Source organism: Lagopus muta, chromosome 24 (genome assembly GCF_023343835.1).
Source record: "Lagopus muta isolate bLagMut1 chromosome 24, bLagMut1 primary, whole genome shotgun sequence".
Taxonomy (NCBI): Eukaryota; Metazoa; Chordata; class Aves; order Galliformes; family Phasianidae; genus Lagopus; species Lagopus muta.
The window spans coordinates 5,757,453-5,771,244 of record NC_064456.1 but is presented as its reverse complement, the minus strand read 5'-3'; the positions used below and the strand labels follow the sequence as shown (position 1 = coordinate 5,771,244).

General features: G+C 54.9%; 1 protein-coding gene and 1 pseudogene across 12 annotated transcripts in view; one reads left to right on the top strand and one right to left on the bottom strand.

Annotated features, from left to right (window-relative positions):
• The window catches only part of LOC125684317 (AT-rich interactive domain-containing protein 5A-like), a 51,823-nt pseudogene that overhangs the window by 12,091 nt on the left and 25,940 nt on the right, over positions 1-13,792 (top strand).
• The window catches only part of LOC125684320 (uncharacterized), a 49,191-nt gene that overhangs the window by 32,489 nt on the left and 2,910 nt on the right, over positions 1-13,792 (bottom strand). For 8 of the 12 annotated variants that reach the window (XM_048926394.1, XM_048926396.1, XM_048926395.1 and 5 more), the window contains 2 exons: positions 12,044-12,139; positions 10,084-10,179 (listed from right to left, as the gene is read on the bottom strand). In XM_048926394.1, the coding sequence (XP_048782351.1) occupies positions 10,084-10,179; positions 12,044-12,139 (192 nt within the window). Of the gene's footprint in view, positions 1-4,395; positions 4,489-10,083; positions 10,180-11,697; positions 12,140-13,792 lie in introns of those variants that run through there. The other 4 variants (XM_048926405.1, XM_048926404.1, XM_048926410.1 and 1 more) reach the window with 3 other exon arrangements.

Below are 13,792 nucleotides of genomic sequence, written 5' to 3'. Positions count from 1 at the left end.
CCGCTCTGAGGCCATGCTGCTCCTTACTGGTTTTCTCTTGGCCATGCTGCACGTTTCTGGTCCATACTGCTGGGCACTCCTCCCAGCTCCTACTTGTTCCTCTGGGACCCCGCTGACCACTACGAGGCCATACTGCATTTTTACTGGGCTGCACAAGGGTCATCTTCACTTCTCTGTTGCTTAACTTCAATGAAACCCCATTCAATGAACCCCATTCACCCCACTGGGTGAGATTCATGTTTCCTAAAACTTGGATCTGGGATGTGACCACTCCTTTGCCTATGATGCAAGCACAGCGGTGATGCAGGCACTTGCTGAGGTCACAGTGGTTGCCAGGCTGGGAGCGTTTGTGCCCCAGCTGGAGCAGAGCTGGTGGTCTGGTGAGCGTGCTGCACACGGAGACTGAGCTCTGTGGTTTTCGAGAGAGAGATCCTCCTTTAGAGCCCACTGGGAGCAGCGCTGCGGCGTGTGCGTCAGCTGGGCACCGCTCCGGCTGAGCAGGCTGACCAGGTGAGCTGGGTTGGCGCTGGCTGGGTGCTGGGAGGTATCAGCAGAAAAGCTGGGCTGGGGAGGAGTTCCCAGGTCAAACGGTGCCCTTCTGAATGGCTGTACCCAGGGGATGCCCAGCAGGTGTTTCAGCAAACCGCGCTGAAGTCTCGGCAGAGAGCCAGGTGGGGGCATGGATGGTCAGCACACGTGTGGCGGAAAAGGGGACCTGGGGGTACTTGCTGACAGAAGCCGTGGCAGTCAGACTCCAGCTGCAGCTAGGGATGGGCAGGCAGTTCTTGCAGCCAGCTGATTTCCAAGCATTGCCTTCCTCAAGAGACGACATTGCATGGCAGAAGAAAGCTGGGAAAATGCTTCTTCCTCATGATTTTTCCCTTGTTGATGCTTTCTGTAGGTTCCTCTCCAAAAGGAGAACTCAGGAATCCAGGCAGCTGAAGGTTGCAGCGCTGCAGGCGATGTCAAGTAAGGAGTTTGGAGTGCAGGAAGGGGCAGTGAGAAGTGAACTATCAGTTGTGTTTGGGCTGTCAAAGTAGCATCTTTCTGTTTTCTGGGGGGACATGGGCTTACTAGGCAATACTTGTGCTGCCTGCTGGTGTCTGTGAAATCAACACACCATCTGTTGTTGTAGGGACAAAACCTGTGCATCTGTGGAACGGTGCGGGGCAAGGAGGGAAACGTAAAGCCTCCGCAGGTAAGAAGCTCCTGTGAGCTGTGGTGTGGGCACTGCCTCTAAACAGGGCTGCATGAAGGGCTGCGTGTGATGGAGGGGAGAGGAAGGGACTGCAGTTCTGTGCTGACTGCACAAGTGGCACAGGGCTGCAGCAGCAGAAAGGCAAATTGCCAAAACTGCTGCTGAAGACCAGAAGTTTGTGGTTGGCAGTGCTCAAATCTTCCTCCCAAGAGATGCTCTTCATGTCTTTCTTGTCTCCTTTGTGTCAGAAGCTGATGCCAGTGGCCTTCCTCTGAAGTGCAGCCATGTGGAAAGCCAGGAGTGTGGCACAGCACCCAAGAGGTACAGACACACAGCAGGCATCTGGGTTTGGTGCACTGTCTTTCTAGTTAGGCTTTCTGCCTGTTCTTTCCTGGGACTGTTCTCATTGCGTGGGGTTGCTTGGGGTTTTAATCCCTGGGATTGACAGTTACCTCTCCTGTCCTGATTTATAATGGGATCCCAGCGTTCACCCAAGATCCCTTGCTGTGAACATGGTACAGCAGAGCTGGCATTGACTCTTTGGGATTTTTTCTTGCTGTTCCCAGCAGTGGCGAGCAGCTCGGATGTGCCGGAGGACATCACGGACATCCAGGGTTTGCTCTCTTGGATCAATGGTGAGTTTGGGGCTGCAGAGCTGCAGGTGCGTGTTTGCACAGAGTGGGTGTGAGAAGGCTCTCATCGCCATTTGGGGGATGTTTTTGCATTTTCAGACGTGGCAAGAGCTGCTGAGGTCCCCCAGGAGAACCCCAGCAGCCCTGCCCCTGCATGTTTCATCGCTGAGCTCCCTGACAACCCTGGGGACAGCAGAGAGCTCAGCACTCAGGCTGCTACCGGGATGCCCACCGACCCCTTCTGGGGGCTTCCTCCATCCCCCGGGCTCCTGCTTGAGCTGCAGTGCGGGCTGTCGGAGCTGCGCCCCATCGTGCCACCAGCGAGCGCCCGGCTCAGCCCACGGCCAACCACCCTGGCTGTCAGCGCACCTCCCTCAGTGCAAACCGCACAGCCCACCGAGGAGGTGCAGCAAAGGCAGCCCCAGGAGGTTCAGGCTCACTCGCCCCCGTCGCCAGGCTCTGTCCCCAGCCAGGTGGCAGAAAAGAAGAACAGGGGCAGCACCAAGCGGGGGGCCAAGCGCCCTGCGCCTGCCGGCACCCTGCAGAAAGGGGAGAGCTCCCAGCAGGAGCAGCCCACCAGCAGCGCTCCTGCCAAGAAAAGGAAGCTGCCACCCCGCGGGGAAAGAGCAGAGAGGAAAGGCCGCAAACAGCCATGCCAAGCAAAGCTGTCTGGGGCCGGTGCAGGAGCCAGCGAGCTGCGCATGCACCTGCATGAATCTATCCAGGCCGTGCACCCGCTGGGGCAGAGGGTGACTGCGGTGGGCCCGGTGCGCCAGCCACCCTCTGTGCAGCCCCAGCCCTCAGCCAGCGCTGGCCCTGCTGCCCTCCAGCCCCAAGACAGCCATGCGCACAAGGCAGAACCAACAGCTCCAGGCAGCAGGGTGCAGGAGGAGGGCACTGCCAAGGAGGTGCCGCCGAGCTGCCCGCGCCCGTCCCCGCAGAGGAGCTCAGCGCTGCAGAGGGACCCACCGCCACCACCACCACTACCAGCGCTGCACCAGCAGCAGCCTCGGCCCCAGCGCCCCGTGGACTTTGTGCCCTGCGTGGGGCCGCAGGCGGGTGGCGGTGTGATACCGCTGGTGATGGAGGAGTCGCTGCCCATCACAGCAGAGCAGCGGCCCGAGCGGGAGCGCATGAAGAAGCTGGCCCAGGAAGAGCGGCAGCGGGCAGCCCAGCAGATGAAGATCGGCCCCATGCAGTTCCTGGTGCAGCGGGAGATAGACATGGCCATCGCCGACCAGTACGGCTACCCGTAACCCTGCGCTCCTCGCCAGCCCACAGCACCAGGCAGCAGCAGCAGCATTCCAGGGGCACCGCCAGCATCCTCATCCCTCCTTTCCAGAACCGAGCTGTCCTCTGGAGTCATCATGGCAGTGGGATGGGACATTACCTGGGCATCAACTGTTGTGGAATGGGAATTTTAGGATTACTGTCATTGCTGTTACTCATTGTTTTCTATGATACGTTACTAAAAGCTTTGTGTTCTCTTTGCCACATCTCTGCCTGCAGTCATTTGTGCTGTGTCCCAGCCCCGCAGCTCCCCATGCCCTTCAGGGCAGGATGGGGCATCACAGATGGCCGTGTCCCTCAGTTGCCACCACCAGCCCCAGCCCTCCTCTCTCCCTGCAGTCCTTTGTGCAGCGGGGTGCAGAGGGCGTTTCACACAGCTCTCCTGCGCTGCCCATGAATTGCCGTGGAGATGGGCAGCAGGCACGAGTAGATGGAGGGGAATCACCCTGGCTCACTGTGGCCAGAAGAGACTCCAGCAGGGGCAGTTCCCATGGAGGGGTGAAGCAGAGGAAGCTGGGCCTGCTGTGCAGATAGGCATAAAGATACCTCCCATGCCATGGCTCTTCTGCCCCACATTGTTTGGCTCCTGCCAGTTTTGTCTTCAGGCAGGGACTCAACTGACTCTGTACACACAGCAGGATTTTCCATCTGGCAGCCGGTTGCGAGTGCTGCCCCCCAGGGCTCAGTACTGGGGCCGCTCCTATTGAACACCTTTGTCAATGATCTTGATGAGGGGATTGAGGGCACCCTCAGTGCGTTCACACATGGCACCAGGCTGGGAGGGAGCGCTGATCTGCCAGAGGGAAAGGTGCTGCAGAGGAACCTGGACAGACCAGATCGATTGTATGGTTGGGTTGTGGTTGGATTTGATGATCATGAAGCTCTTTTCCAACCTGAACAATCCTATGGTTCTACAATCCCATATCCATTCCAAGTCCATCCCATATCCAAAGCCCGTCTCACATATATCCCAATTCCTGATATCCCATCCCGTATCCACACCCCCACAGCCCACATCCCAATCGCACATTCCACATCCCAATCCAACATCCTATATCCCACATCCCAATCCCAATTCCAAATCTCATTCCCAGTCCCTCATCCCAAGCCCGTCACCCACCTGTCGATCTCAATCCCTCATCCCAATCGCAATCCCACATCCCCCATCCCAACTCCAATCCCAATCCCATCCCCTATGGCAACAGAGGGCACCCCGAGGCCCCTCCCGCACAGCCATTCTGCCCCGCCCCCGGCCTCTCATTGGTTAGGGGCACTTCCGGTCCATCTGTGCCTCTCATTGCTCAGCGGCAGTTCCGGCCCGCCTCCAGTCTCTGATTGGTCAGCAGCAGTGCCTCCAGCTCCGATTGGCTGAGAAGACAACGACAAAAACAGAGGAGCGTGGAACTGAAGAAGGCTTCTCTGAGAGCTGCTGCTGCACGTGCGGAGGTGAGTCCTTGGTGAGCGCAGACACGGCTCGTGCTGTGCTCAGTGCCTCCGTCTGTCAGACGTGACAGATACTGCAGAATCCCAGGGCAAGCAGTGTAATAGAAAAGCACCCAGCTGTGTGTTTGAGGAAATCACAGAATCACAGAATTGTAGGGGTTGGAGGGGACCTCTAGAGATCATCAAGACCAACGCCCCTGTCAGCTGTAAGTGAGAGCTGCCCAGGGGAGCTTGGATGCCTTCCTCTGGCTTGAGAAGGGCACTGTTGGTAATGGCCGGAGGGTTTTGCTGTGATAAAGAGCCTTGCCATGTCAGGCACTGCAACCTTGGAAACCTCGTTCCCCCAGCAGAGCATGAATCTTAGCATAGGCAGCTGCTGTGGGAAGTAACGCCAGTGACCTGAATGGCAGGAACGTGCTGTGCTGCATGGGGCCGTTCTGCAAGTGTCCTGATCAGCCTTGCTTAAGGAGATCTCCCCAGATTGTTCCTGTCCTGTTTCCTTGCCTTGTTTCTTTCCAGTGCTCCGCCATGAACAGCCTGGTGGAGATGATGCAGAAGCTGCAGCTGAAGGACTGAGAGGAGGAGCATCAGCAGGCAGCGCTGCAGTGCGCGGCGTTGCAGGGCAGTGTTCCGAGTGCCGCCCAAATCGGCATTCCTAGTTTGGTTGTAGTCAATAAAAAACAGCCACAATTAGAGATCGACAAAGAGAGCATGGCCTGATTTGTCCCGTGGCATTCCATGAGCTGCTGCACTCCTACTGGTCCAGAGTAGAACCTATGCAGCTTCGGAGCACCAAGCCACCATCCTGGCACGGTTTTTGGAGGCAGTGCTCCAAGCGCTCCTGCTGTTGCTGACACCTGACGTTGCCCAGGGAGGACCTGGCCACTGCACTCTGCTCCACCCCCTGTGCCACACACGTGTGCAGCCCACCACCCTTCCACCTGCTGTGCAAACGCACCATCCCATCTTGCACAGTTCAGCCACGCTGCTTTCCTCCTCCTCCCCCACCAGTTCCCATTCCTGCTTCCCCTTCCTGTGCCCCCCCCCCCCCTTTTCTTGCTTTGGCCCCAAAAGCCTGCCATCCCTCACAGCCCTCTGGTTTGCATGAGGCTTTGCATCGCTTCCTTTGTGCACAAGCCCCCACTGCTGTGCCCCTTGTTGCACCCCTCTTTTGCAGCACCGTGTAGCAGTCCCCCCCTACTAAAAGTGCAGTTAGCTCAGAAATCCAGATTGTTTCCAATTAGCATTTTTAATTAAAACACAACCTTGCAGCCATGGCTGTGAATCCTTATCACTGCACTGTGAGCTACTCCTGGCAGTGAATTCTCTCTCTGCACCATTGGTTTTGTAGCAGTCACTGTTAGCTTTGCCTCGATATCCCTCTGGGTTCTCTGCACGCGTCCCTTTCTGAAATCGTACTTCTCATGGGGAAACCCCCTCACAACCTTTCCTCTTTGGTTTTGTACATGGAACATCCGTATTTTATCCTCCTTTACGTGAACTTTATTACAACCTTTGGGCTGTAATACCCCTGACAATGAAAGCACAACTTGCACGTTAATGCGACACTGCTGTGCTTTGTACCAAATCAGTGCTCCTTGGGTCTCTGAGGTAGGACAGGGTGAAGGGGAGCGGCGTGAAGCTGTGTGCAGGAAATCTGAGGGTGGGAGGGCACTGCCAAACCCAGCTGGTGCATCTCTGTGCAGTTTTGCCTTCCCGAGAGGAACCCAGAGCTTCCCGGTAGTTTTCTGCTCCTGTACTGCAGTGTGAGCATAAGGTTCTGCTGCCTCCTTCTTCTGGAAGATCCTCTGCTGCCATGGACATCTGACACAGGCACCTGTCCTTTTCGGTTTGTCTTTTAATCAGGACACATTATGCCTGTTGTGTTTGCTGCACGTTACTTACCAAAGTCACCACGAAAGGGTTTTGATTTTCCTGCAGTCAGATTTGCTCTCACGTAACAAGCTTCTATAGCTGAGTCCCTCTGACTTTTGAAATTATTTTGTTGAGGTTCAAGACGTTCTAGTCTTTATAGTTTATAGTCTTTATAGCACCACCCTTCCCTCCTGCTTATAAGTTCCCATTTAATTACTGGAAGGCCACATCAGGCTTCCCCAGAGCATTCTCTTCTCCAGACTGAACAAGCCCAGCTCTCACTGCTGGCTCAGGTGAAGTTTTTTGTCTGCCAGGACACCGAAGTCCTTCTCAGCAGGGCCGCCCTCCATGAGTTCTTCTCCCAGCCTGCACAGATATCTGGGGCTGCCCTGACCCAGGTGCAACACCCTACACTTGACTTTGCTGAATCTCATTAGGTTCACAGATGAAGATTTTGAAACAGCTTTGTGAAGAAACGAAAGAACCTTGAGAGCAACAAGAGTTCTTTCAGGCTGGACGTTAGGAAAAACTCCTCCAAAAGAGTGGTTGGGCCCTGGACAGACTGCCCAGGGAGGGACTGCAGGCAGATTCCCCGGAGGCGTTCAGGAAATGTTTAGGTGTGCGTATGGGAACTGCTAAGTGAGAGCCTGAACCTCTGAATGATCACCTGAGGCAAGCCATGAGTCAGCCAGAGGAGCACAGGGAAGGCCATTCAGCTGTGCTGCCCTCCTGGACGTATTTAAGAGCTGGCTGCCAGTGGGGAAGGAGCTCTTCTGGAGATTGGCCCTGCTGGAGTTGTGTGAGTGAGCCCTGGGTAGGGGTAAGCCTTCTATTTGTTCTCTTTTTGTTATCATACTCTGCTTTGTCAAACTCTCTTGTTTCTCTCACCATTATAACATCTTACTAGTCATTGATTATACAGTGTGGCACTGAGGAAGATGAGCGATGTGGAACGCGTTTCTTTAGAGTCGTTTCAGAACGGCATTTCACTTAATTGTGAACCAGGCAAGGCGGTGCAGAATGAACAGAGGCAAAACAGAGTGCAGGGTGGGATGTGGAGGGGGGGAGCTGAGGAATGCAGCCTCGTCTCTCTCCTGCACCAGGCACTCGTGCTCATGTATTGGTTCAGACTGTGACTTGGAAAGTCTGCTACAAGTCACAGTAATGAGCAATGGGGGTGGGCAAAGTGATAATAGCTTCTTGGAAACAGTTGTGATATTCCCTCCTATTCTACTTGTAATATCAGGATAATCTACGCCAGACCTGGTACAAGACCTTTCTTGCATTTTTGTCCATCTCTTTCCCTGTGGTCCAACAGCCAATGATTTTCTGTACAAGAAGAGAAACTTCTCAAAAAACAGGGCAGTTTTTCTCCTGGATGCATACCCTGGGGATGGTGTAAGGTCAGAATGCTGAGGGGAAGTAGGCATTTCTCTGCTTCTCTTTATACCTTCCCTACAAGTCACCCAGCTGCAGTGTCTATCTCTCAGCATCTCCCAACAACCACTTCTATTCCCACCAGGGATCTAAAGAAGAGTAAGTAGGAAGGAAAGTCTCCAATCTGGCAGGGCTTGCAGCCCCGGCAGGGGCTGGTGGAGGGCTTGCAGCCCCGGCAGGGTTCACCAAGGGGAGGTCGTGCTCCACCAACCTGGTGGCCTTCTGTGATGTTGTCTCTGGCTGGGTGGATGGGGGGAGAGCAGTGGATGTAGCCTACCTTGATTTCAGCAAGGCTTTTGATGCTGTCCCCCACCACATCCTTGTAACAAAGCTGAGCAAGTGTGGGATAGATGAGTGGACAGTGAGGTGGGTTGAGAACTGGCTGACTGGCAGAGCACAGAGGGTCGTCGTTGGCAGTGCAGAGTCTGGCTGGAGACCTGTAACCAGTGGTGTCCCCCAGGGGTCGGTGCTGGGTCCGCTCTTGTTCAACATCTTCATCAATGACCTTGATGAGGGGATTATGGCCACCCTCAGCAAGTTTGTGATGATACGAAGCTGGGAGGATTGGCTGAAGGCCGTGCTGCCATTCAGCGAGAGCTGGACAGGCTGAGAGCTGGGCAGTAAAAAAATGGATGAGGTTTAACAACAGCAATTGTAGAGTCTTGCATCTGGGGAGGAATAATTGCATGCACCACTACAGGTTGGGGGATGAGCTGCTGGAGGGGAGCTCTGCGGAGAGGGACCTGGGTGTCCTGGTGGACGACAGGTTGGCCATGAGCCAGCAGTGTGCCCTTGTGGCCAAAAGGCCAATGGCATCCTGGGGTGCATTAAAAAGAGCGTGGCCAGCAGGTCAAGGGAGGTGATCCTCCCCCTCTGCTCTGCCCTGGTAAGGCCTCATCTGGAGCACTGAGTCCAGTTCTGGGCTCCCCAGGACAAAAAAGACAGGGATCTCTTGGAAAGAGTCCAGCGGAGGGCCACGAAGATGGTGAAGGGCCTGGAGCATCTCTGCTATGAGGAAAGGCTGAGAGAACTGGGTCTGTTCAGCCTGGAGAAAAGGAGACTGAGAGGGGACCTGATCCAGGTCTATAAATATCTGAGGTGTGGGGGGCAGAATGGCGAGGCCGGACTCTTTTCAGTGGTGAGTGGAGACAGGACAAGGGGAAACGGCCGGAAACTGCAGCATAGGAAGTTCTGCACCAATGTGCACAAGAACTTCTGTACAGTGAGGTGACGGAGCACTGGAACAGGCTGCAGGGAGGTGGTGGAGTCTCCTTCTCTGGAGATGTTCAAGACCTGCCTGGATGCCGACCTGTGTGACTTGGTGTAGGGAACCTGCTTTGGCAGGGGGTTGGACTCGATCTCTTGAGGTCCCTTCCAACCCCTACAATTCTGTGATTCTGTGACCCCAGCCCCATCCCAGCACATCCAAGCATCAAACCAGCATCATCCCAGCACATCTGACCACCATCCCAGCAGAACCCAGACATCCCATACTATTTTGCACGATTCCAGCATCATCCCAGCATGATTCCAGCACCTCCCAGCCCCATCACACACCATCTCACACCATGAAAGAACATCCCAGCACTTTCCCAGTACATACCAGCACCATCCCACAACACTCCAGCATGTCCAAGGATGATCCCAGCAAATCCCACCACATCACATCTCATCCCATCCCAGCTGCTGCATCCCAGCACATCCCACCACATCGCAGCACATCAAAGCAACATCCCAGCTCATCACAGCACATCCCAGCCACATCCAAGTAACATCCCAGCGCGTCCCAGCCCGTCCCAGCAACATGTAAGCACCATCTAAGCACCATTCAAGCACATCCCACACCATTACAGAACATCCCAGAAACATCCCAGTACATCTCATCCCAGCAGCTGCATCACAGAACATTCCACCACTTCGCAGCACCATCCCACAGCATCCCAGCACTATCCAAAAACATTCCACCCCATCCCAGCACTATCCAAAAACATCCCACCCCCTCCCAGCACAACCCAGTACGTTCCACACCAGCCCAGCACAACCCAGGACGTCCCAGCACCATCGCAGCACATGCCTACTCCATACCAGCACCATAGAAGGACATCCCAGCACATCCCAGCACCATCCCAGCACCTGCATCCCATCCATGTATCTATCTAGAAACTCCGCTTCCCCAGTCTTTCAGTGAACAGACAGAAAGACACCCACCTTGTGCTGCCTTCTCCTTCACCATTTCCTTCAGGACATGGCAGAGCCTCTGCGGATATTCTGCAATTCTCCATGCCTCTTTCTGTCTCTCAGGACCTGAACACAAAGCATGAAAATACATTTCAGACAAACAAAGGGTTGAACCGAATGGTCTTTTTGGTGAAGTCAATACAGACAACAGCCACCCCTGGGACGCCTGTGGGGCTCCAGCACGGCAGGCAGCCAAGGATTTTTGCCCGGCCTTCCCTGCAGCCACTTCTGCACCCAAAGGCTGAGAACTTTCCATCACACGCTGCCGTCTACGCAGCTGCGTAGCAGAGTTATGCAAGTTGCAGAGCTGCCAGGTGGGCAGCTGGCTGGCGCTCAGCATCCCAGCACATCTAAGCACCATTCAAGCACATCCCACACAGTCCCAGCACATCCCAGCACCATCCCAGCACACACCAGCACCATCCCACAACACCCCAGCATTTCCAAGGACGATCCCAGCACATCCCAGCACATCTCATCCCAGCCGCTGCATCCCAGAACATCCCACCACTTCACATCACCATCCCACATCATCCTAGAACCAAGCCACATTATCCCAGCACATCCCAGCACAAACCAGCACCATCATATCACCTTCCCACACCATCCCAGCACAACCCAGCACATCCCAGCCCCATACCTGCACCATCACAGGACATCCCAGCACCAGCCCACTGCATCCCAACATATCCCAGAACCATCCTACACCTTCCCAGCAGCATACCAGAACAACCCAGCACATCCCAGCACCATCCTAGACCATCCCATCACATCCCAGTCCCATCCCATCACATCCCAGACCCATCCCACCACATCCAAGCACCATCACAGCGCATCCCAGCCACATCCCAGTAACATCCCAGCACGTCCCAGCCCATCCCAGCACCATCTAAGCACCATTCAAGCACATCCCACACCATTACAGAACATCCCAGCACATCTCATCCCAGCAGCTGCATCACAGAACATTCCACCACTTGCAGCACCATCCCACACCATCCCAGCACAACCCAGCACCATCCCAGCTGCACCCCACACCATCCCAGTGTTATATATTATGCCAAACAAATTGAACATCCCAATTATATATTCTGGAAATCGTCTTTTATTAAAGCAAGCAAGTAAGCAAAAGAGCACTGGGTGGCCGGGGAGTCTGCTCCACCAACAGCGCGCGCTTTCCCTTTCCAGCTGACAGTCTTTACACAGTTCACTAGCCTGTGTTCGTGGCTGCACAATATCTCTTGCGCAGGCGTGGTCCTGTTGTTAGGCAGCCATCCTTTGTCTTGTCAGATGGGGAGGCCTGGGATCTTTGCAATACATGCATTCATAATCCTTACGCAGCATCTTTAAAGCTGTGTAAGTCCTGGGGTCCATACCTGAAATTGCTGTGTTTGTTGGTGTTTCCGGATGTCTGTAGTAGGAAACTGGCCTCTGCTGTTGTTACAGTTTACTAGTGATAAGCTTACAAATGATTTGATTAACAAACAACAGACTGCTCCTATTACACCAGCACATCCCAGCACTATCCAGAAACATCCCAGCACCATCCCAGCAAAAACCAGCACGTCCCACACAATTCAACACCTTCCTACACCATCCCAGCACAACCCAGTACGTCCCAGCACCGTCCCAGCACATGCCAGCCCCATACCAGCACCATCCAAGGACATCCCAGAACCATCCCAGGACATCCCAGCACAACCCAGCACCATCCTACACCTTTCCTGCACCATCCCAGAACATCCCAGCACATCCCAGCACCACCCCATCAAATCACAGCATCATCTCACACCATCCCATACCATCCCTGCACCATCCCAGCACATCCCAGCCCCATCCCAGCACATCCCAGCACCTGCATCCCATCCATGTATCTATCTAGAAACTCCACTTCCCCAGTCTTTCAGTGAACAGACACAAAGACACCCACCTTGTGCTGCCTTCTCCTCCACCATTTCCTTCAGGACATGGCAGAGCCTCTGCGGATATTCTCCAATTCTCCATGCCTCTTTCTGTCTCTCAGGACCTGAACACAAAGCATGAAAATACATTTCAGACAAACAAAGGGTTGAACCGAATGGTCTTTTTGGTGAAGTCAATAAAGACAACAGTCACCCCTGGGACGCCTGTGGGGCTCCAGCACGGCAGGCAGCCAAGGATTTTTGCCCGGCCTTCCCTGCAGCCACTTCTGCACCCAAAGGCTGAGGAGAACTTTCCATCACACGCTGCCGTCTACGCAGCTGTGTAGCAGAGTTATGCAAGTTGCAGAGCTGCCAGGTGGGCAGCTGGCTGGCGCTCAGCATCCCAGCACCATCTAAGCACCACTCAAGCACATCCCACAACATCCCACAACATCCCAGCACCATCCCACAACACCCCAGCAAGTCCAAGGATGATCCCAGCACATCCCAGCACATCTCATCCCAGCCGCTGCATCCCAGAACATCCCAACACTTAGCAGCACATCCCAGCACCACCCCACCACATCCCACCACATCCCAGCCCCATCCCAGCACTATCCTAGCCCATCCCAGAACATCTCAGCCCCATCCCAGCACATCCCAGCCACATCCCAGCAACATTCCTACACGTCCCAGCCAATCCCAGCACCATCTAAGCACCATTCAAGCACATCCCACACAACTACAGAACATCCCAGCACCATCCCAGATCCATCACAGCACATTCCAGCATTACTCAAGCACATCCCAGCACATCCCAGCCCCATCGCACAACCATCCCAGCACCATCACAGCACATCACAGCACATGCCAGCTCATCCCACCACATCCCACCACATCCCAGCACCATCACAGCACATCCCAGCCACATCCCAGCCCCATCCCAGCACTATCTAAGCAGCATTCAAGCACATCTCACACGACTACATAACATCCCAGCACATCCCACCCCATCCCAGCACAACCCAGCACATCCCAGTCCCATACCAGCACCATCACAGGACATCCCAGCACCAGCCCACTGCATCCCAACATATCCCAGAACCATCCTACACTTTCCCAGCACCATCCCAGAACAACCCAGCACATCCCAGCACCATTCCAGCACATGCCAGCATCATCCCACACCAGCCCAGCACCAGCCCAGCCCAAGCCCAGAACACCCCAGCATATGCCAGAACAACCCAGCACCATCCCAGCACCATCCTAGACCATCACATCCCAGACCCATCCCACCACATCCAAGCACCATCACAGCACATCCCAGCCACATCCCAGTAACATCCCAGCACGTCCCAGCCCATCCCAGCACCATCTAAGCACCATTCAAGCACATCCCACACCATTACAGAACATCCCAGTACATCTCATCCCAGCAGCTGCATCACAGAACATTCCACCACTTCGCAGCACCATCCCACAGCACAACCCAACACCACACCAGCTGCAGCCCACACCATCCCAGCACATCCCAGTACTATACAAAAATATCCCAGCCCCATCCCAGCACAACCCAGCACGTCCCACACAATTCCACACCTTCCCAGCACCATCCCAGCACAACCCAGTACGTCCCAGCACCATCCCAGCACATGCCAGCCCCATACCAGAACCATCCAAGGACATCCCAGCACCATCACAGCACATCCCAGCATATCCCAGAACCATCCCACACCTTCCCAGCACAAACCAGAACCATCCCAACACATTCCCACACC